At 47.8% G+C, this 23,220-nt stretch overlaps 5 protein-coding genes across 5 annotated transcripts; 3 read left to right on the top strand and 2 right to left on the bottom strand.

Moving 5' to 3' along the window:
- Positions 1–897: 897 nt before the first annotated feature.
- GGS22DRAFT_180934 (uncharacterized protein) lies at positions 898–9,983 on the top strand (the record flags this gene model as incomplete). The annotated part of the gene is made up of 17 exons (XM_047963816.1): positions 898–1,050; positions 1,114–1,258; positions 1,356–1,624; positions 1,716–2,058; positions 2,116–2,206; positions 2,265–2,421; positions 2,545–3,193; positions 3,247–4,376; positions 4,466–5,353; positions 5,393–5,742; positions 5,776–5,991; positions 6,028–6,311; positions 6,348–7,925; positions 8,450–8,453; positions 8,532–8,625; positions 8,679–8,999; positions 9,144–9,983. The coding sequence occupies 17 exons, from the start codon at positions 898–900 to the stop codon at positions 9,981–9,983; spliced, it is 7,512 nt and encodes a 2,503-aa protein (XP_047816685.1).
- Positions 9,984–14,505: 4,522 nt separating this feature from the next.
- Positions 14,506–16,531, top strand: GGS22DRAFT_180935 (uncharacterized protein; the record flags this gene model as incomplete). The annotated part of the gene is made up of 2 exons (XM_047963817.1): positions 14,506–14,879; positions 14,932–16,531. 2 exons carry the CDS (start codon positions 14,506–14,508, stop codon positions 16,529–16,531), a joined length of 1,974 nt encoding a protein of 657 aa, XP_047816686.1.
- Positions 16,532–17,007: 476 nt separating this feature from the next.
- GGS22DRAFT_41813 (Co-chaperone Hsc20) lies at positions 17,008–18,089 on the top strand. The gene has a single exon (XM_047967034.1). It carries the CDS (start codon positions 17,179–17,181, stop codon positions 18,049–18,051), a length of 873 nt encoding a protein of 290 aa, XP_047816687.1. The 5' UTR covers positions 17,008–17,178; the 3' UTR covers positions 18,052–18,089.
- GGS22DRAFT_195581 (uncharacterized protein) lies at positions 18,090–20,131 on the bottom strand. Its single transcript, XM_047965690.1, has one exon. The coding sequence runs from the start codon at positions 20,108–20,110 to the stop codon at positions 18,128–18,130; it is 1,983 nt and encodes a 660-aa protein (XP_047816688.1). The 5' UTR covers positions 20,111–20,131; the 3' UTR covers positions 18,090–18,127.
- A 553-nt stretch (positions 20,132–20,684) lies between these two features.
- On the bottom strand, positions 20,685–22,903 carry GGS22DRAFT_195583 (HET-domain-containing protein; the record flags this gene model as incomplete). The annotated part of the gene is made up of 2 exons (XM_047965691.1): positions 20,685–22,201; positions 22,268–22,903. The coding sequence occupies 2 exons, from the start codon at positions 22,901–22,903 to the stop codon at positions 20,882–20,884; spliced, it is 1,956 nt and encodes a 651-aa protein (XP_047816689.1). The 3' UTR covers positions 20,685–20,881.
- Positions 22,904–23,220: the final 317 nt, after the last annotated feature.

A 23,220-nucleotide genomic window follows, 5' to 3' on the forward strand; every position in this document is an offset into this window, starting at 1 on the left:
TGTTATATACCTTGTAGTTACCTAGTATCTGCAGGCAAGAAGAAGTTCCAATAGATACAGGCAGGCTGTAAGTATCACATTAATTGATTAACGTGTTACCCAAGTCCCCGGGATTAGGTGGTGATTCGTAGATAATACATAGCCCCTTTGAATACCTACAGAAGGCAGATTTCCAACCACGTAAAATTATGATATTAATTTATACCCCTTTTCTCATATACGTACATGACGTCATAGGCCAGTTGCAGCCCTCTTATGATTCTATATATACCAACCTCAGGTAGGCAACCGCACATTTGATACCTAATCTGGTCACCAAAGTCTGTTGGGTGGACAGCATCATAAACGGAAGAGAATGCTACTATCCGATCCTTCGACATTTTACGAAGGCAGATAGTAGGGTAGCAATATTTCTAAAGAAGCGGCGTCCATTACGAATAATGTAGTTGGCCCGATGGAAGTCTGGAGCACAAGGTATTAGTGGCTCATATTATTACGTAGTGCCAATCACTTTATGCAGTGTGGTATCAAAGCAACCTCCTTACTTCGCCCGGCAAGTTACTCTACATTGATTATGTACCCCTAAAAGAGTACCTACCTTATACGTTATTTACAATAGTGGTTAATTACCTAAGGTAGACAACTGTTTAATCTCATAAGCTCTGAATTGCATCTGCGCCTTACATAATAACATGGATATGTGCGTAAAATCATTAGAAACACATAGCTGCAGCAATATAAAACCCCTGACGTCTCTCGACTTATTGTTCTTATTCCTATGATGCCAATTTCTACTCATATCGTTCGTATCTGCCTATATGCTGTAGAGACGCCAAGTATCTCTCATCCTTGTACGTTCAAAGCAACGCGTCTTAGACGTTTGAACCGTCTACTACAATGGAGCCCTTCGCCATCGTTGGGTTATCCTTCAAGTTGCCTCAGGATGCTACGGATGAATCCAGCTTCTGGAAGGTCCTTGAAGAGGGTAGAAATCTTTCAACCGCATGGCCGGAGGACCGGATGCCAACGGATTCGTCTTCTATAGATGAGGTTCGCTTTTATCCCCAGTCCTTGTTTCTCTCTCTATTTGAATACTAACATTAAACCTGACAGCCCAAGGCTCGCGGGGCTCATTTTATTAAGGAGGATGTGGGCTTGTTCGATGCCCCTTTTTTCTCTGTTACGGCCAAGGAGGCTGCCGGGATGGATCCTCAGCAGCGGCTGGCGCTAGAAACTTCATACCACGCGTTTGAAAACGGTAAGTCCATGAAAAGAAGTCCTAAAAGAAGATAAACTTCCCTTACCATCTTCCATTAGAGCATGTATGCTAATTACCTGACGTCCAATCTGTGCAGCGGGCATACCAGTTGAGACTATTCGTGGAAGCCGTACTGCTGTGTTTGGGGCGACTATGTCGGATGATTATGCCAGAATGATATTTCAAGATTTTGACGCTCCGCCAATCCCAAACATTACAGGATTGCAGCCCTCTATCTTACCAAACCGAATCAGTTGGTATTTTGATTTGCGTGGACCTAGCGTACATGTCGATACAGCATGTTCTGGTAGTATGGTGGCGTTGGACATGGCGTGTCAATCGATGCAAAGTGGTAATGCTACGATGGTCCGTTCGTCCCTTATTCCGTAGCCTTTCCTTGCAGCCTCAAACTGCGGTTTAACAGAAGGATCGCTGACTAGTAAGTGGGACTATACAGGCTCTAGTTCTAGGTTCCAATTTGCTCCTCACTCCACAATCTTCAGTTGCCCTTGATAATGCAAATTTTCTTTCACCCGACGGCAAGTGCTTCAGTTTTGATGCACGGGCCAACGGATATGCGCGCGGCGAGGGCATCGTGGCGTTTTTGGTCAGGCCGCTGGGTGACGCTCTTCGCGATGGGGACATCATCCGAGCCGTCATACGGGGAATCGGCTCGAACCAGGACGGCCGGACTCCAACACTAACACAGCCGAGCACCGAATCGCAAGAAGTCCTTATCCGTCAAGTATATGATCAAGCCGGGCTAGGATTCGACCATACCAGGTTTTTCGAAGCACATGGTAAATACTTTCTAATCTTTAATATTGAGATAGGTACTAATAGAACTGCGCTTCTAGGAACGGGAACCGCGATAGGGGATCCGAATGAACTAACAGCGATTGGAAGGGTATTTAGAGATCACCGTTCGTCCGAAGAGCCTCTTTTAGTGTAAGTTGACAGGTAAATTTAACATATACAACTATTCAAACTAACTAGTTGAGAATAGGGGCTCCGTCAAGTCAAGTGTTGGTCATCTTGAAGGGACAAGTGGTGCTGTAGGCATTGTGAAGGCAATCCTAGCGCTCGAGAAGGGAGTCATCCCACCAAACGCTCTTTTCCAGGAGATGAATTCGAATATTGATGCAGATTTTTACCGCATTCAGGTAAGTCTACTTAGTAGTTAGTGGTGGCTGCTTATCTCCGGGCTTGACTGGTGATCTAGTGGCTTGGTTACCCCCGCAATTATTGCTTTTACATACGAACAGAGTGCTGACGCGACATGAAAGGTCCCTACCCGAAACATTCTCTGGCCAACACCTGGTCTACGGCGAGCTTCTGTTAACTCATTCGGTTTTGGAGGCACCAATTCTCATGTTATCCTCGACGATGCCTTCCATTATCTTCAGAGCCGCGGCCTTAGCGGCTTCCATCACTGCACCGTTGCCCCTTCTCTCGGCCCCGCACAGACTGCTAATGGGATCACACACCCTACCACAGCCGAATGGAGTGATAGTGATAGTGACGAACTCGCAAGACTTGAAAGTCCCTTGAGGCTCAAGCTACTTGTATGGAGTGCTGCAGACGCAGGTACTCTCGAGCGCATGACGAATGATTACCAAGACTACTATCAAGCTCATATTGTTGGCAGTATTGGTAGACATGATCAGCTAGCGTATACATTGGCCGCACGACGATCTAGTATGCCATGGCGTACGTTCGCAGTGATCGATGGTCAAGATGATGTGTCGCGTTTACCCATAGCCCAACCGATCCGAACACCAACTGAGGTAACGAGTATCGCCTTCGTTTTTACAGGCCAAGGAGCACAATATGTTAGAATGGGACTGGAACTACTACAGTATCCTGTTTTCGAAGAAAGCCTTCGTAGATCAGAAGAGATACTAGCAAACTTGGGTTGTAAATGGTCGATACTGAGTGAGTATTGTCAAACTCCAACACTTCGTTACCTACTGACGCGAGCCATCCAGCTGAGATTTGCAACGATCGGAACATCAATCTACCCGATTATAGCCAGCCACTCTGCACGGCGTTACAGATTGCCTTAATTGAACTGCTTCGCACATTTGGTGTAGAGCCTGCGGCCGTAGTCGGGCATTCGAGCGGAGAGATTGCTGCCGCGTACGCCATAGGTGCACTATCCCATGAGTCTGCCTGCAAAGTAGCCTACTTCCGGGGGCAACTGGCTGGAAAACTACGCGCATCAGCAATAACTCCAGGCGCCATGATGTCCGTTAACCTACCAGAGACCGAAGTGCCAGAGAGTCTTGAGAAATCGGGGGTCTCACGACTTGGAGAGCATGCAATCTGTGTCGCGTGTATAAACAGTCCTACAAACGTCACTGTTTCTGGCCCATCCGATGCCATTGATGTTTTCAAAGAATATCTCGACAAACAAGGTGTCTTTGCCCAAAAGGTCAAAACAGGTATCGCATATCATTCTCCTGCCATGCATGCTGTTGCTGCCGAATATCTCTCCTTGATGGGCACTCTTGAAGGAGAGGAAATAAAGAATCGCGGCCGCAGGATTCCCATCATCAGCTCCGTTACTGGCCAATTTATATCTCCGAAACTGTTAGCCAGACCACAATACTGGGTTGATAACTTAGTCTCGCCAGTTCAGTTTTCTAAGGCTATGCAAGGTCTTGTGAGCGTCTCACAAATGCCACCACTTCCGATTGGGATCGACACAATCACCGATCTGGTTGAGGTCGGACCACATGCGGCTCTACGAAGGCCTGTGAAAGATTCAATCACATCATCGATACGTTACCACTCAGTTCTCCAACGCAACAAGTCACCTTTGCAGACTACACTATCTGTTTTAGGAACGCTGTTCTGCCACGGACACCCCGTCTCTATTCTGGCGGGAAATCTCCAGGCTCAAGGTAACCTGCCGTTCCTAGTTGACTGTCCGCCGTACCCATTCAACCATACCCGGCGCTATTGGAATGAACCAAGAATAAACAGAGATCTCAGATTGAGACGGAGCTTGTCAACATATATGCTTGGGAAACAAGCTCATGATTGGAACGAGTTACAGCCTAGATGGAGGAATTGGTTGTGTGTAGAGACGATGCCTTGGCTTGGTGATCATCTTGTAAGTCGCCTCTTGTCAACCTATTATCACTCCCCTAACTTTTATCACTATATTAAACTGATTCCTCAACTTATCATCTTTTCTTTTAGGTTTCCGATACTATTATCTGTCCGGGAACTGGAATGATGGTTATGGCTATCGAGGCCGCAAAACAGGCAGTAATAAACAACAACCGTGTGATATCCGGGTTTCTCCTCAAAGATGCTCAATTCCTTGCTCCAGTTCTGGTCGGTAAGACACAGCATACTTCCACTGAGACTATGCTCCATTTACGACCCAATCAGAATGCATACGACAAAGAGCCCACGTCGTATGATGTCGAAATCTTCACATACCGCGACGAGCACTGGACAGAATGCTTTCGTGTCAACGTCCAAGTACAATACGATGAACATGGAACAAGCCAAGTCGATAATGGCAAAGAAAATCAATTGGACTTGGCACAAATGCGCCAACTTTCCGATCAAGCGATCGTATCTTGCACAGAGTCAGTGGACAGGCGAGAATTCTACGACTACTGTCACGAGCATGGCAATTCTTACGGCGAGTCTTTCCGGCTGTTACGTGAAATTAAGTGGGATAGAGGTAATATGTCAACTGCAAGAATTGACATGAAGACCACTGCGAAACATGTGCGAAGCAATTCTCCTCTGCATCCCGCAGTTCTAGATGCGGGAATCCATCTAGTCATGGCACAGATCTCAAAGGGTCTCGTTGAAGACATTCCAACACTTGTCCCAGTCCGCCTAGCTAAGGCATGGATTTCAGCGAAAGCATGGGACCATACAATACCATCGGTACGCTTGACCTCCATCCTTCGTCCAAAAACCAAAAGCTCCACGAAACTTGCGAGCTCTTTCTGGGGTTTGGCCGATGATGGCTCACCACTTTGGGCTGCGGAGGATCTCATAATGTTAGGCGTTTCGCAACGTAGGAATACCCAGGACGATGGAACAGATCAAACGCTGCTCTACAATGTTGCTTGGAAACCTCAACTAAGCACCTTGTGCCCTAAGGATCTACTTCAACTGTGTAACAACGCAGCCCAGACCTACGATGAAACTTCCGACAATAAGAAAGCACTTAAGTCGGAGTTTACTATGAGGATGGTCGCACGTATAGCTGTTGAAGGCTTGAAGGATGGTGAACTCGACCGTACCCCAGCATATATGTGTCGATATGTGGCATCTCTCAGACATCACTACATTGAATCACCGCATGATGACGGCGAAAATATAAATGCATCGACACTCTCCAGTCTCCTAGATGAGTGCGAGATGGAGAGTCCTGACTGTCGAGTATTTATACAAGTTGGGCGTGCGCTCCCATCCATTATTCGTGGAGAAACGGATCCATTGGAGCTAATGTTTACGACCAAGAGTGCTGAATCCCTCTACAGCCACCTTGCCAATCGGCAAATGCGCGACGGCCGCTTCGATACGTTCCTTGATCTAGCGTCCTATGAGAAACCTGGTCTAAGGATTCTTGAAGTCGGCGCGGGTACCGGTAGTATTTCTCGCCTTATCCTCGCCTCCCTGCAACGTCTCGAAAATGAAACAGGACAATGTCGCTTCTCCAACTACACTTACACGGACATCTCACCCATGTTCTTTGAGTCTGCGAGTAGCGAATTGGGAGATTTTCAAGGCAGGCTGCAATTTAAGACGTTGGATCTCGAATTCGACCCAGAGAAACAGGGATTTGTACATGGGAGCTACGATCTAGTCATCGCGGGTCTTGTATTACATGCGACATCAAACCTAACCACAACCTTGGGGAGAATACGTGGACTTCTCAAGCCGGGCGGTCGCATCGCATTTCAAGAGGTTATCAACCCCAAAAATGCGTGCGCTCATGTTACCTTTGGCACACTTGGGGGTTGGTGGCTCAGCACAGAAGACTGGCGCAAACATACACCCCTCTTGACAGAAGAGCGTTGGCATGAGCTGTTACTTGAAACGGGGTTTTCAGGCGCGGATCTAATACTTAGGGATTATCAAAGCGATATCTCTCATCTCTGCAGCATGATTATTTCGCAAAAGTTGGATACCGAGAACGCCGGAGGAAAACCAAATGGTACCATTGACCATGAACAGGGCAAGACTTGGCTCCTCATCGATTCGGACTCAGAATCACAGCGTGCTGTAGCAGCGAAGATCAATGAGACATATGAGAGCACGCAAGTTTTACATTTGACCGATATAACTAGAGAGGGATGGGCTTGTCCGCCAAACCAAATCGTGGTGTCTTTACTGGAGATTGGCGCGTCATATCTAGCCACCCTCTCCGAGCCGAATTTCCAAACCTTGAAGAAGCTTATTCAAGGCGTTGAAAACCTACTATGGGTTAGTTCTATGCCCTTTACTGACGACAAGATGGCCGATCCGCATTCAGCCGTAGCCGCAGGCTTTCTTCGCAGTATCCAGACCGAAGAACCTGGGAAACATATCGTCCTCCTTGCGATTGATTCAGTTTTCTCCTCGACGGAAGTCAAGTTCGTGGTTGATGTCCTTGATACATGTTTTGCGAAAGAAAATGCATCTAAGGAACTCGAATTCGTTGTGCGTGACGGTCATCTGAGCATTGGGCGCATGATGAAGGATGTCGAGCTTGATGCGGAACGCCTGAGCCGTGTGGAGCCAACACTGCGGACCGAGCCGTGGAACTCTGGTCCGTCACTGGCTCTCGAAGTAGGGACTCCAGGTCTCCTAGACACGCTACGTTTCGTTGAGGATATCGAGTACCAAATCGATCTGGGCCCGGAAGAGGTTGAACTCGAGGCTGTGGCGTGGCCTCTGAGCTTCCGAGATATGTTCGTTGCACTTGGAAGATTAGAAATGGGAGGGCTGGGCGTCGAGTGCGCAGGTGTCGTGACTCGTGTCGGGCAGGCCTACCCACATGATCTCCGTTGTGGTGATCGTGCTGTGATGATATATTTAGGGTGCATGAGGACTCATCCAAGAGGCGTAGCTGATTTAGTCGTCAAGATCCCTGATTCTCTTTCCTTCAATGAGGCAGTTGCGGGAATCAACCCAGGAATAACAGCATATCACTCGCTAGTCAACGTAGCACGGCTACAGCCTGGCGAGAAGGTTCTTATCCATTCTGGAGCTGGAAGTACCGGTCAAATGGCTATTGCAATCGCGAAATTACTTGGCGCAGAAGTGTTCACGACGGTTGGCTTCGACGATAAGAAACGACTACTCATGGACCAATTTGACATCCCCGAAGATCACATTTTTTACAGCCGCAATACATCGTTCGCAAAAGGCGTAATGCGCATAACGAACGGCCGCGGAGTCGACGTCGTGCTAAACTCTCTATCGGGAGAAGGGTTACAGGCGAGCTGGGAATGCATAGCCCCATACGGGCGGTTTGTGGAGATTGGGAAAGCTGACATCGAAACGAATGCATCGCTACCCATGAGAAGCTTTGCTAAGAACACATCTTTCGCCGCGGTTGATCTGGTCCACCTTTCCCAGACAAATACCAAATTGATGCGTGAGCTAATTGAGAAAGTCCTCGCTCTAATCGCTGGGGGCGAAATCGGTGCGCCAGCACCTTTACATCTCTACAGCCGGCTTTCGGGGAGAAAGGAGAATGGTGCTGCACGCAGAGAGATGCAGAAAGGCGGAGGGAGCTGGAGACGGAGGACGAGAGCGAGGAGGAGATGGAGCTTATAGCCCCTATAGGGCTAGCTTAATAACTATCTATGGATTTCTTTTGTACAGGCGTTTTGAGGAACAGGAAGGAAAAGGAGGAAAAACAACAAAAACATAAAAACAACACCAGCCCTCGCGAGAGGGTACGAACTAGCCCTAGAATAGGGCGACGAGATCCCACAGAGGGGACCACAAGCAGTGGAACCCCATAACCAACCACTAGACCAACCTTCTAGTTCAAGACCTGCAAAGCCCTCCCCCGGGAGGGCTTGGGATTAGGCCGATCGATAAGTAGCGATCGCTAATCAGGGAATGTTGAGCCCCCGAGGCAAGATTTGGCATCATAGTATCATCAAGATCATCAGTATTTTGTAAATAGGTAGTAGAGCTTGCCACGTCCCATACCCCTAGGGAGGTTGCGAAGAGAGGCCCACGCCCGTTCGCTCAGACGTTAAACAAATCAATCAATCAATCAATCAATACATCTCTACAGCGTGTCCAATGTCGAGAAGGCCTTCAGATATATGCAAAGCGGTACAAACACCGGCCGCATTATCATAACAGCGAGCGATAGTGACATTGTTCCGGTAAGACTTATGGAAATAGATCGTTGGTATGCCCGTCACTAACTCCTTAACAGAAATTCCTGCGGTTGAAGAGTACCTGGGAGTTCGATCCTAACGCATCATACATCGTCGCCGGAGGATTCGGTGGTATCGGTCGTGCCATACTTCGATGGATGACAGATAGGGGCGCCAGGAATATTATCGTCCCCTCGCGCTCCGGGCCGTCTAGTCAGGCAGCACTAGACGTAGTCTCAGAACTTACGGCTAGGGGAGTTCGATTGATAACGTCGTGCTGTGATGTGGGATCAGCTGAAAGTTTATCTGCATTGCTTCAAGAGTGTGGTACTAGCATGCCTCCCATTAGAGGATGTATAAACTCTGCCATGGTGCTCCAGGTTCGTGCTCTCTACTTGCATCCCACTCTACTCCTCCTTCCCCTTTCTCCCCCATCTCTGTAGCCCCATATTTTCGCTCTTCTCTCTTTCTCCACTTTTACCCCTTTTCTTCCTCTGCCAGACCAGCACTTACAAACGAAATAGGACTCCATCTTCGAAAACATGACGCACGCAGAATGGACAGTAACAATCCAATCCAAAGTGAACTCAAGCTGGAACCTACACAAACTCCTCCCCCAAAACCTAGACTTCTTTATCCTCCTCTCCTCGCTATCCGGCGTCTACGGGTCCCCAGGCCAAAGCAACTACGCCGGCGGCTGCACCTTCCAAGACGCACTAGCACGCAGCCGCACCGGCGCCGGCCACCGCGCCTCCGTATCCATCAACCTCGGGTGGATGCGCACCATCGGCATCATCGCAGAAACCGAACGCTACCGCCACAACCGCATGAACGTCGGCGACATGGCCAAAGTCGAAGAACCGGATTTCTTCGCCCTGCTAGACCATTACTGCGACCCGCTCCTCCCACCCCTCGACGCAGACCACTCCCAAGTCCTCATCGGCGTCATCACACAAGCCCATTTCCGCGCGAGAGGCGAAGCCCCGAACCACATGGTAAGCCGCCCGCTATTCGCCAGCCTCGAGTCCCCGCACATATACGGCACAGGCGCCAACGCATCCTCCGCCGCCGCGGCGCAAGAGGATTTCCCGGCTCTCTTCCGACAGGCTCGTTCCCCACGCGAGAAAAGCGAGGTGTTCGTCGCGGCGCTTAAGGCGAGGCTGGCTCGTGCTTTGGATGTACACCCCGGAGACGTGGATCCCAGGAAGAGTCTGTCGGATTATGGCACGGACTCGCTGATGGCGGTTGAGTTGCGGAATTGGATTCAGAGGGATTTTGGCGTCACGTTGGCGGTGTTTAATATTATGGGCGGCGCGGATATTGCGGCTGTTGGGGAGTTGGTTGCTGAGAGGGCGGAGGGTTAGGGGTGGGGTTGATTTTGGGGGGTTTAGATAGGTACCTAGTATGGAGGATTTTGGTTTGTGCGGTATGGATGAAGATGTGATGCTCGTGGAAAGTGGTGGGTGCAAGCCGGGTTAAGGGGGTTGAACGAGCTGGTTCTTGTCGCCCGTTGAATAGTGAGGATCCTGTAGTTTTTCCTGTAATTTTCGGGGTTATAGATGTAGGCGATGTTTGAAATCTTTTCTACAATCAAAATGGGATCTCCCATGTATGGAGCTCATATCTGATTATGGCTGTGATATGTTCGAAGAATTGTGTGTAATGCGCATGATGATAATCATGTGCTTACAATGATTGGACATGGGCATGGGGGCACATTCGTATAAGAATATTCCTTGATAAAATAATGTGGTGGAACGGATTATGGATGGGAAATCGCCAACGAAAAGGACCGTATCCATTACGTCGTGAAAGTGATGGTGTAGTCGTGATAATATGCCCTACATATCCGTTTACGACTGATAGAGTGCACGAAAATATTGAGACGGGTGCAAGTGAAAAAAAAATTAAAAAGGCAAAAAAAAGCTCGGAACTGAATTGAATTCAGAACCTACGAAAAACCTCCGTTGAGCGGCCGTGGTGTCAAGTGCAGTGTTTCAACCGCTCCACCATTCGGCAAGCTCTGTCGAAGTTTTCTCTGGCCTCAAGTCACCCGAGGGAATTCCTCTTAGTGGGGTCGGTTAAAAGAGTGTTGTTTATTATATTATATAAGTCTTGTATCGTCGAAAGATCTATTGGGTGCAGCGACAGCAAGGGTCGTGATGATGACTCATCCCAATACTGCACACTTGTTCCCCACTTATCTCATCATCTCCACCTGATCTAAGTAGTGCGTCTAATATCAGGAACTCCCACCATGTTGTTCTATCATTTCATTCTATAGAAAATAATTTTTCATTGCTCTATCTTCGAGGCTTCGCAGACGGGTACTCCTTTCTTCTCCAAGCCAGACGGCCTCTTTCCTTTCCCATGAGATACTCCAGATGGAATCATATAACACTTCTCATGATTATTCCAAACTTTAAATCCAAGGTAAATCTATCATCGTCTGGTAAATTCATATCAGTTGTATCAATTTCTACATTGACTGTCAGATCTTTTGATTGCCCAATATAAATTAAGCGTAGATTTAGACCATAGAGCAAAGAGTCCCACTCTTATTCTTCCATTCTCCCATTTCAAAACAAGGATTCTGGTAGGCAGGTTCTTGGTTTCTACGCATGATATTTAGTATGATTTGTAGGAGCAATCATGATTCTCGCCTCTTATAAGAGTGTCTCCTTATTGGATCTCGGAAAATAGACGGGAACCAAGAGTGAATATCTCGACCACCGAACGGAGGAGACTAGATGTTGGTACGTTCAAGAGAACGTCTCAACCCACCTGATCTATCCATTTAACTTAACTCATATAGAATCAGAGGAGAAGAATCAGGGGTAACTGAGCTTATGTAATCCAGAGATTGACATAATCTCATTCGTAGGTAAATACCCCCATATATGCATATATGCGGGGTACTTATCGATCTATGCAGGTTGGTAAAATAAAAGCTCTTTTTAGTTTATACATGGATTTCGAAAGCTTCATCCATCTTAACTTTACACACATTCTTGTGATTGCTTCGATTCCCTTCATTATCAATACATCTTTTCAACAAACATTGCGTATTTCGCACTTTGGTTAACAGTACTCTCTGGCCAAGTCAGGTATCGCTTTACAGCTACTTGGGATTCATACTCATGTTTGTTCACGTCAGTATGCTGCAGGATTATCGATCGATTTTGTGGTAACACTTGACTGCGAGCTGCACCCAAGCGGGAAGGTCTCATTTATTGAGAGTATCAAGAGATTTCGATTCGTCTAGATTCACTACCCTCTGGATTTTTAATGTATCCGGTGCGCTAGTTCACTTCATTTGCCTTGGCCATCCGAGTTCACGACCCCGCGATTCATACGTTCCATATCGGACGAGCTTTTCTACGCGAGAACCGACGGTAGTGTATCTGTTGGGTAGGTGAGATTTGTGTTGCATAAAGGTAAGTCGCTTTGACTGGTCTGATAGAAAATAGATACCATTATTAGAAGTTTCTACTATGGATCTTTCGTTAGGCGGCCAGTCAAATACAGCCCCTCACCACTTGGGGCTTTGCATCAATGCCTTTGGTGCTGTTCAGCTGTTCAGCCGTTGTTCTAGAAATGAGTCTATCGGTCACAGCTGTAAGGAGCTGAGGATCCTTTATGCGCCACCGGGGAACTACACCAGGAACAACAGGAACAACATGAACAAGGCGCTGCCAATCGATTAGTCGGTTACAAGTTTGGCCAATTCTGGGGTCATTTTCGTCACCAAAGACAATCAAGACCCAATTGCTTCCTAGCTCATCCTTGCGGGCGCGTGAGAAAGTTGACCGACCAAGGCGAACCTTGGCGCAGCCACCAGAGCCTATTGGATGGTATCGGCACTATGACAACCGGAATATCCAACATGCTACGTAGTATATTTGCTCCGCCGCCTGCTGACGAACAGGAGAATACTGGATGTTTCTTGTAAAAGGTCATCAGGCCCTTTCGCTGATTTCCAACTCATTTCTTATCACAAGCTTCCGGCACCTGTCGAATATTCGTATCGCACTGTCAGACACAATCACTAGACCGAGATCAAAGTTATTACTAACATATCGTATTCGGGCCACGATTGTTATCCCTTCTTTCATCCAACTGGTCTCGTTGGCTGACCAACTTGCGGCTTACACAAGTGCCGAGACGGCCGAGAAGGAAGAATATTGTTTCCTCGCTTGATCGGATTTGAGGATCTTCATTCCCCACGACTTGTTCAAACATAGAATCGTCGTTTGCCCCACGTTACTTTTACCGTTAGCGCTTTCAACTCTCGAATTCTTATACAAAGGAAACGATATTGTGATATTAACATGTTCCGATTTGCTTAAAAAGACGTCTTATTTCGAAATCCTGTCGATAGAGTGCCGGAGGAAGCCCGAGAGCCAACCAACATTGGAAGTTTGGGATTCGAGTTTAACCCTGTGCCATATGGTGTAACCTATTGAGAATTGGGAACCCAGCAAAGACGGTCCTTCAATAATGGATACTACTACGTCGTCGAACAAGGAACGATCGTCGCATATGGCACTTGTCTATGCTCGATTGTTCAAGCCGCGACCATCTGCTCGAAAAATTAAGAAGAGAAATTCAATGCCGGCGAAATCAAATGACCAGAAATCAGTCGACTCTTCGCCGCCTTCAACAATTCGTCCAGATGTTGGTGTTCCTAAGCATCAAAATCGAGCAAACCAGATTCAAGCCACCGATTCCAATTTTAGAACCCTGTAAGTTTCCCTTTACTGCAGCAAATTCCCCGAATGGCCAGAATCGTGACGAGATCAGCCCCGTTTCAGCTCGCGAACCATGATTGCTCCCAAGAGGATTCTATTCCCAATTGGTTTCTTCGATTTCCAAAGTTGGTTATTTTATCAGCTGAAACTCGATGCTCGATATCCGACACCGTATTACTGTATCCTCATAATACATTTAATACATTCAATACGTTCGATACACCCAATAACATACATTCATCCCAGCATGGCGTCATATCTTACTTGATCAAGCTACTTTAGTTCTCCCGAAGCAATGCACGGCGTTCTTAAGGGGTAGATGTATTTTGTCAGGGGTTAGTTAATTTCCACGGCGATGCGCTACGCAAAAATAGCCTCATGGCACTCGCCAACAGTCAAGTGGCCGCCTATCACGAATCGAATGTCTTAACTAGGACTGCGTAGTCTCTGGTCCAAGCTAAACACAACAGGCTAGGTGGTGCGGTAGTTGTCAACAAGTCAAGAGCAACAACGTGCTAACCTACATGGATTTCTGACCCTATTTTTGACCCTTTTTTGACCCTTTTTTTTTTACCTAGAAGTCTAGCTGGTCTAGCTAGGGTTACGACTTCGCTACCTCGCTACCTCGCTCAAGCTACCAGAAAAGTTCGTCAACCCGGATGATGCAAGGCACGTCTTGGTCTTTTAATCTCTGCAGACCCATCTAAATGCGACGATCTTCACCTCCGATTTTCTATCTTCTACCTTTGTACTCCTCTGAGCTGAGTTACTGCTCTTGCTAACTTCCTTTTCTTTTTTTTCTAGATTATTCTCGAGACATCAAAGATCTCAATCCGCATCTTCGGCAACTCTGCGACCGCGATTTGACGATAACTTGTTGAGACCCGTAGCGGCGACAGGGTCTCGTCCGATGGGCTCCACCATGGCTTCGTATTCATCTCACAACCCCGGATCTACTCCTGACTCCTATATAAGGCGAGACTCTTCGCCAAGAGAATCAGCTTCGAGGACCGATCGCTCAAGCTTCAACGCAATTGGGCCAGCATACGCCCAGCAAGCTCAGCAAGCGCAGCGACCAGTAAAACTTCCTCCGTCGATGATGAGTAACTATGCGCAAATAGATCCCCGACCTGCAATGTATAACCGATCCGGAAGGCCGACGAGTAGCGCCTCGAGCGTTACGAGCTCGGTCAGTACAAACGACACATTCGATGCCATTCTTGCGAGTCCGGCCAGCAGTAGAACGAGCTTCGATTCTTGGAATTCGAATCCACGGAGAGTCGAGTATGGATGGCAGCGACCGGCACCGATTAAACAATACCGACGAAGGAGAGAAACCGGAGAACTTTTTGATGCTTTACCGGAAGAGGTTCTAGGACTCATTCTAGATGAGGTAAAGAAGTTGCATCTAAAACCCGGTAGTGCAAGCTGCGCAACATGCATGATGAGAGACATGTGCTCCGCCGCCGTATCGGCACGGAAGCTATTGAAGGTCGCTCGGGTTGCACTGTGAGTTTCTCAAATTTCTTAGCAGCATCCAGTAAATTGACCAAAAGTGAAGGTATGAGGATATTCAACTTATCGGAGCAGACTCGCATGCACAAAAGAAACGATATAAGCTGAATTTTGGCTCCCGCCTGGTTCTACTTCGCCGGACACTGAGATCGAATCCTGAGCTTGCAGCAATGGTCCATACCCTGAAAGCACCCGCTATCCCCCAAGGTGTCGCAGTTGACCTGTATCAAAATTTAGTAGCTTCTGTCATCATGGCATGTCCCAATTTCGAACGATTGATTGGATTTCACCAGAACCACGATTATTCTTTCAATCGCTTATTCCATGCTTTATCGACCAGGCGAAAGTTGGTAGAAATGCATTGGACGCTGGAGCCATCCCAATTCCAGCGGAAACGCCGCCTATCGAACGCCGCAGCCCTGCTAAATTCGGAGAACCCCAACTTTCAGGAAGCCCCCGGCGATCTTCTACCGGAACAAAGTGAAGACTTTCTTGAGCTACATACCGATTGGGAACATTTGAAAACTCTTTCAATACATTGCCTCCCGGGCGCTACTCTAACGCCAATCTCACTTATTCCGGACATAGTGTCTCGCTTACCGGCGCTTGAGAATCTTCATTTATCTCATTTACCCTTCACAGCTTTTAGCGATGCGAATCTATTGTCATTGCCATCGTTAAAAACCCTCACCTTATCGCATCTTCCGGGCGTATCTAGCGAAGGCCTTTCATCCTTCGTGAGACGTCCTCATTGCAGGACGATTCGAAAACTCGTCCTTCAACATGTTGATGTGGACTCGTTGCCTGCGCTTAGTCAAATTCTCTCCAATCTTACATCCTTGGAGTCATTCGCTCTGGTGCAGAATTCTATGCCGATTATGCCACCAAATGAGATGATATGGCTATATCCTTATCTCGCGTCACCTTCACTTCGCAAATTGCACTGGGACATTACAAGTCATCCATCATGTGCAAGCATGGCGGATTCGGTCCTCGCGAGAAGCATAGCAGCAAACGGATTCCCATCGCTCCGGATCCTAAGGACGCCTAACGATCCGGAAGGGATTTTCCAATCGCTTTGCAAGCCGGTCGAGAATATTGAAAACCTTGAGATAGCCAACGAACAGGTTCGTGGGCTTATTACTAAGTGCACTTCGCGACCTAGTCCTCCCGCTACACCAACAACTCCCAGTACACCGAAGACGCCAAGCAAATCTCCCTCGGGCCTCCATTTCCCGATGGAAGACCAATTGTTCCCGTCTAAGGTGTCGAGCAATCTATCGCAGGCGCGTCTCGCGGCACAGAGTAGGTTGGAGGCGGCACGGCAGACCCCACGTTTCACCATTAACGTGATCGGGGACGACGGAAGTGTGGTAGAAAACTACGGCCTCGCAGGTTATATGGGACAGACCGAGTCGAAGATCGGTTATTGTGTTACGCCTGATGAACATGCCACAGATGAAAATGGCGGTCTAATTGATATTGCGGACGTTCTCGGCGACGGGGGCGAGAACGTGAAGGTCGAGGGCAGGGACGGGTGCAGCGGACGCTGGAATACTTACAGCGGAAACGTGATCGATAAGAAGGATCGCGAGAGGTGGTATCATACGGAACGTGGGCGATGGCATTCGGTGCCTCTGTCTTAAGCGTTGGGGGGAAGGCGATCTGGGGTGGTAATGATGTTCGGTCTTGGTGCACGTTTACGTATATATATATACCCTCTTGTAGAAACGGATGAAGGGGTGAGGATAATGTGTTTCGTAGTGGTGGAGGTGGCGACGGGTGTGGCTCCTGTGATTTAATTATACCTATGTTCATACTAGGATACCCCGTCTGGTAATTGAATTTTATTTCTGAGGCTTCAAATGATTGTTGTTCGATGTGAACTTGACTTATACCCCGGTAAGATGGAAGTACTGGTTTGTTTTGTGGTGAAATTAGACCAATAGCGGTTCAGGGGGTCTCGTTGTTACCAGTAACGAAAAAGGGGCGAGCTTTCTGTTACCCCGTAACACAGAAAGCCCGACCATCGGCGCCGAGCATGCTGAACTAAGCCCGAGCAAGCCGCGCAAAACGTCATTGTCTCCGATTTTTTTTGTCTTTCCCCAAACAACTCCAATAAGTTACCTCTTCACCTTTACACAATTAACGACAAAATCAACGACCTACATATTCACGCTTCAAGTCTTTAGACTGAATAAATTTCATACTTAGATTCTACGTGTAATCCTACCTTCTACTACACTTAAACTTCAAGAACCGCAAAAATTAGGTAGTCGTATCTATCTTAGCGATGCGATCTTCCTTGCTACCCCGAAGATCGCTGCGTCGCGTCTGCGACACTTGCAAACAGCAGCAGCGCAACCACGCGCCGTGGCCAAACTTCAGCCAGGCCGCCGCCCTGAGCACAACCGCACCGACTAGAATCGCCTCTTCACGGCAACCTACCTGTACCAGTACCAGCTTAATACCAATCTCACGCGGAACACCAACCTGCAATCACATACGGCAGTCCCGGCGCATATCAACAAGCGCCGCATCTCCAGCCGAACCCCCGACCTCGCAAGCCACCCAAGACCCAGAAACCGAAACCACCACCACCCCAACACCCACCCCCGCGCCCACAAAAACCTTCTACGACCTCTTCCCACAAACCCTCCCTTTAGGCCCCCCACCCGCCAGCCCCTTCGCAATCGACCAGCGCGCTCTCCGGCGGGAATTCCTAACCCTCCAAGCGAGCGCACACCCGGACGTCGCGCCCCCCGGCACGTCCTCCAAGCGGCGCGCGGAAGCCGTATCCGCGCGCATCAACGAGGCTTACAAGACACTATCGCACCCGCTCTTACGCGCGCAGTATTTGTTGCATTTACAGGGTATGGATGTAGCGAATGATGAGACGGGCCGGGTGGAGGATCCGGGGTTGTTGATGGAGGTTTTGGAGACAAGGGAGGCGATTGAGGAGGTTGAGGCTGAGGAGGGGTTGGAGCCGTTGCGGGTGCAGAATGAGGCGAGGATTGGGGAGTGTGAGGGGAGGCTGGAGGAGATGTTTGGACGGGGGGATTGGGAGGGCGCGAGGGGGGAGGTGGTGAGGTTGCGGTATTGGGTTAATGTTAGGGATACTATTAGGGATTGGGAGAGGGGGAAACCGGTTGTGTTGCATCATTAGGGTGTGTGTTGATGCTGTGTGGCTTGTTAAGGGGTGGTAAGACTCCATGAATTCAAGCTGCAGCCCTTGATATCTATCAGGCCCTCCTTCTCGCATGAGGACGATGTGGTAGGCTTTTCCTAGAAGGGGTCGTCGACACCACCGCTTTGTTCGTTTTAGGCACGTCAGATCCGGTATTCATATAACTGGTCGTGTATAGTATGAATCCGATCCTGGTATTCCTATCCAAATATCGCGTAGTTTGCAGCCTTGGGGGCGGAATCGGTGATGTATTCGACTTGCACCTCTCGCCCAAAAACATCACCGCGTTTTCCTTCTGTGGGCTTTGGCGTTGCAAGATGCGATAGACGCCGGAGCTTTCGTTATACTGCTTCGGACCGAAATCGAGTTTCTTGTTGAAGATGTCCTTTTTGTAGATACTCTTATCACCAATCTGGCCGCGCCAGAGTCTAGTGTGTTCCTGGAAGAGGCCTGTGTCAAAGACTACTGATTGCACATCTCCATACTGTTCCTGGAAAATATGATCGAATATTGTTGAGTCCTGGTTTTTGATGACTTGGCCCAGCTTAATGAGTTTCAAGTTGGATATCAAGCCGAGTGCCGACTGAGAGTCGTAGTGGTTTTTGAACTCGCCCAGCTTTGTATCCGTAAGAAAAAAACCCAGCTTCGCCAATGCAACTGCGAGATCGTGGGTCTCACACCAGTTAGTTTTTAGAAATCTGTCTGCGAAGCCTTCTAGTTTTTCCATTTCGCCAGTATGGATATTGAACAGCGACACGATACTGTTGATCCGCCTCATATTATCAATGTCGTGTGGAAATTTCTCTTTTAGCATCTCGATCGCTTCAGTGTCTCGCAATACAACCATGAAGCTAAAAGCACTTGCGACTAGTGTCAGCTTGGATAGCCGTAAATACTCCTTTGCATGGCTGCTGTTTTTCAAACCCTCGTCTTCAATCCAATTGTATTTGATGCTCATGGCCGTGAGGAGAAGAACAGAAATGTCCAACTTTTCAGATTTTCTTGGACTTCTCTCTAGAAACTTTCCATCTTCAATGAGATCTTTGAATATGGAGCGGGAATAGCCACATTCTAGCAGCTTACACGCGGAAAAGAGCGTATCTACCCAGTCCGGGGTGTCTCTCCAACGGTGATATTTATGTCCCATCAGTCCTGTCTCCGGATAGGTCTGTTTGAACCAATCCGCAAACTCCTGTGAACTTTGAAAGTTTTCCACATCTTTCTTCCCTCCCTCCTCATCAGCCCTTTCTAGATTTTTTGCCAGCTCCTCTAGCATAATCTCGGATGTGATGGACAGGCCATTAACCGCGTCAAGCATTCGATTCATAGCGCCGGTAGGGATAAATTCTGCCCGCTTCTTGTATATGATATCGTGTTCAACTTGAGCCCAGGCATGCATAACTATAGTCGTAACTTGAATCTCCACCCACTTGACAGCTTTATTATTCATCCTTACGCGTAGGTGTCCAGCGCGGTAACCAGAGTGCCTCCAATACTGGCCTATTTTACCATCTGGAGCAGAGTACCAATCCCCGATCAGGTAATCTTCCGGTTGCAGATTGTTTCTGTCGTGGATAGTCCGAGACTTTGTAGTGCTGAGCTTTGTCGCCTCTACAACGAAGTGTCCGGAGCTTTCGATGACTTCAGCAACTTTCAGTACGTCATCAGGGAAGTAAACCAAAATACGGACTCCTGCGCGATCCGAGATAGCACTGTGGAGTTTATCAAAGGCCTCTTTCTTGCTTGTAAATCCCTGGTCCTGTTTCCAGAATTTTATGGCTAGTTTCTGGACCTTCTTCGCTAAGCTTTCATATGTTTTGGTTCTTGCCGAAATTTGGGTCGGGAACGTCTTTATAGGATCGAAAAGCCGTTTACATAAATCGCTAACTTCTCCTGTCAATCTTCTGTAGTTAGCTATATCGGATTCGTATTTCCCAAGGAATTCCATTGCGGCTTCTTGCCACACGGATCGTTTGCGTTCTTTTGAATCCTCTGAAATTATAACATGAACACCCTCAGAACTTCTTTTGGGGCACATATTGATTGATGGAGATGTGTTATGTAGGAATGTTTCAACAGGTTCACGGGAGATTTTGATACAGATAGAAATAAGTTAAACTGCGGAGCTCAACATCATATAAGATATTATAAAGTTGAGATGAGTAGGGGCAAGTATTCATGGGGGCCATTTACACCAATACGGGGACCCTGGGTACCTACAGGGAGGTATTAGACAATCGGTGTGAGTAAAAGGAAAGTCTGCGGACGCCATCGACGTCAAGATCAAGTACATCTCCACCTAGAGCCTCAAAGGTAGGCACCTAGTGCTATATTATTCACATTAAATATCTGGGTATGCTATTTCAGCTGAAGTTGTGTATCTTCCTTCTCCGAAATGATATATCGGTACCATGTGCTGGGGTCGGGTCAGCTACCGCTTTTGTCGAGCCGGATCCCAAAATAGGAAATCTGCAAGGTAGGAAAGTTATATTTCCTCTGCATCATGTCAGTAATCAGTGCATTGTGGCCGAGTGTGCAGCCTCAGCCTTCATATCCCACTTTTCTACTTCGCTCTTCGCTCTTCGCTATCTATTGCTCACCGAAAACTTCACCATATTGATCACCTAAAGGTAACATTCAGCCATGTTGCAGCCGGTGTTCTCCGGCATTAGACACTCCCGAGGTCGTTTATTCTTCTCATCGATGTTTTCCGACACCCTCCGTCACGGTACTGTTCTCTACTTGCAATAGCACAATAGCACAATCAGCTTGCACCTCGTAATGTACCTATATAGCTCATACTTAACTATTAAAATAGCTCAAACGTCCTCTCAAACAGTTTCCCATCACTCGCCATATCCATGGCCTCTCCCTTCATCAACCCATGGACATAGCATTCTCCAACAAGCAGATAACGTTGCTCCCCGAAAGGCCGTATACAGAACGGCATTTTCCCGCCGAACAAAACGCAGACAAGATCACCCTTTTCCATGACTGCTGGTCCAAGAACGTAGTATCCTTTGCTGGTACGAGCAAACTTACGATTCTTCGAAGCGCCATTCGCCATACGACTCCATTCCTCCTCCACGCCGTTCAATTGATCTCGTCTCCCTAAGGATCTCAACCTCAACGAGATCATGTCTGACTCTCCGAGAGTATTGACGAGGTATGTCGCTGCTTGTTTAAGCCATACAGAGTCATCAATATCAAGGTACATTTTCCCTTCTCTTCCTGCAGCTTGCACGCAGCCATTGCTTAATGTCTGCATGAATGCGAAAAATGCTTCATCTCCGTTCAAGTATGGATCATCTAGGTCAAAACGACCCTTTCCGCAGATCTCGCGCCAAAGATATTCGACGACTGTATCTTGATCTCCATTCCCTTTGATGCGATAAACTTCTTTGTTCACTAGAACCCTAGAGCACGCTTCGATCTCGTCAACTTCTAAACCATGGATCTGAAGAACGGCAGTGTCGCCGCTTATCTCCAGTTTCGGTACCGAGACACCATGCGCTCGATGGGGGTTTATCGGTTCCGACAAGATGAATCCTTGGTAGTTTCTCCAGTCCGGCACCCACGATGGTAGTTTGGATACGTCTGATAGCCATGTCTGCTGGGAAAATATTTGATCTTTGGTCTCTTGGTTGGAAGGAAGGCTCTTGCTTGTGTGCTGTACGGCTGCTAAAGAGATCAAAGCGGAATCTCCTTCGCTTCCTTGCAATGCTCGCCTCGCAATGTCTTTATACACCTGTTCTACACTTATTTCATAATCGGCCTTAAGCGACACAAGTTCATGATTCGTGCAGTAAGTCGGCTGGAGTGAGTAATGGCCGAGGAATGCAAAGATGCGATCTCTGTCATCTGTGAAATGGAGAGTACGAGCTCGATGAAGCTCATAGATGAAGTTGAACCGGTTCGCGTGATAGCTATTCTTGTCTGGCTCAATGAAACGCTGGAAGAAGAACTTGATGGTCGATGTTCTTATATCATACGCTTTGCGAAGATGATGGTATCCTGCGAGTCTCTCGCACACGCCGTATAGCATCCCCCAGTCGATTTCTTCGTCCCCCCAGAACAACGTCGCTGGTGCCTGAGTTCCAATCTCCTGCACAACCCAACCTCGTGTGAACTACGCTTATAGTAAGCAATTGATATTAGGTACCTAGTCAGAACTTGCATGTTCGGTTGGACTTACCCATTTGCGCCCTGTGATATGGTGTAGTCTCCTATGATTTTCCCCTACTTCTTGTTCCAAGTCTTTGACAAGTCCTACATGAGACTTGTCATTCGAAACTATGCTCTGGAATATCCCATGTAGCCTATGAATCAAGTCGAAGGCTAATCCTGCTTCTCTTTTCTCGTCTAGCCCGAGCCAGACAAGAACACGATCTGCTTTTTTGTAGATTATGTTCATGAATCGTACCTGCTTGCTTCTTTCATCCAAATCATCTTGGTTGACGCAAATTTGATCGGCCCAGATACGACGTTTCTTTCTTGGAAGCCGGAGCCTTTGTAGTGCTGCAAAAATGCCACCCGTTTTCAATTTCAAGGGGTACTCAGTATCATCATCATCGAGCATAAGAATCTCCCATTCGCAGTTCGGTGGTCCAGGCTCTGCCCAGACGTATGATATTACCTCGTGGTTGTTGAGAGAGTCTATTTGGACTGTTTGCAACGTTCCTCTCAATGGGTCACCTGGAACTCCGGCGTCCAAGGTGAAGACCCGAATATGGTTATTGATCGTGATTGGTCGATATTGATAGCTTGGCAGGGTCCTTGGGGGAGGTGACGTAGGGACGTCGTCGCCTTTGAGTCCGGGAACTCCGTCCATGCTGATACCTAGATGCACAATAGTTATGTGCTTCAAATCATCTACCTAGTATTCGTAGGTAGGTACCTAAATTTGTCTATCCCGGAGACAGATTGAGACAGAATAGGTTCAGAAGTATGCACACATAGGTATATTATAGTTTCGCATTTGTGTTAATACCTAGGTGCCTGCCTACCTACCTTGTATATTAAGAGCCCTTATGCACTACTCTACAGTCTACAACCACCTGCGCATGACCCTCCAGGCTTCGTCTTTAGCTAGGCACCTAGCTGGCTGAAATACCTATCGTCATCACGCCCACCATTACAAAATCAAAT

Source organism: Annulohypoxylon maeteangense (assembly GCF_022496945.1).
Source record: "Annulohypoxylon maeteangense strain CBS 123835 unplaced genomic scaffold GGS22scaffold_14, whole genome shotgun sequence".
NCBI classification, from domain to species: Eukaryota; Fungi; Ascomycota; class Sordariomycetes; order Xylariales; family Hypoxylaceae; genus Annulohypoxylon; species Annulohypoxylon maeteangense.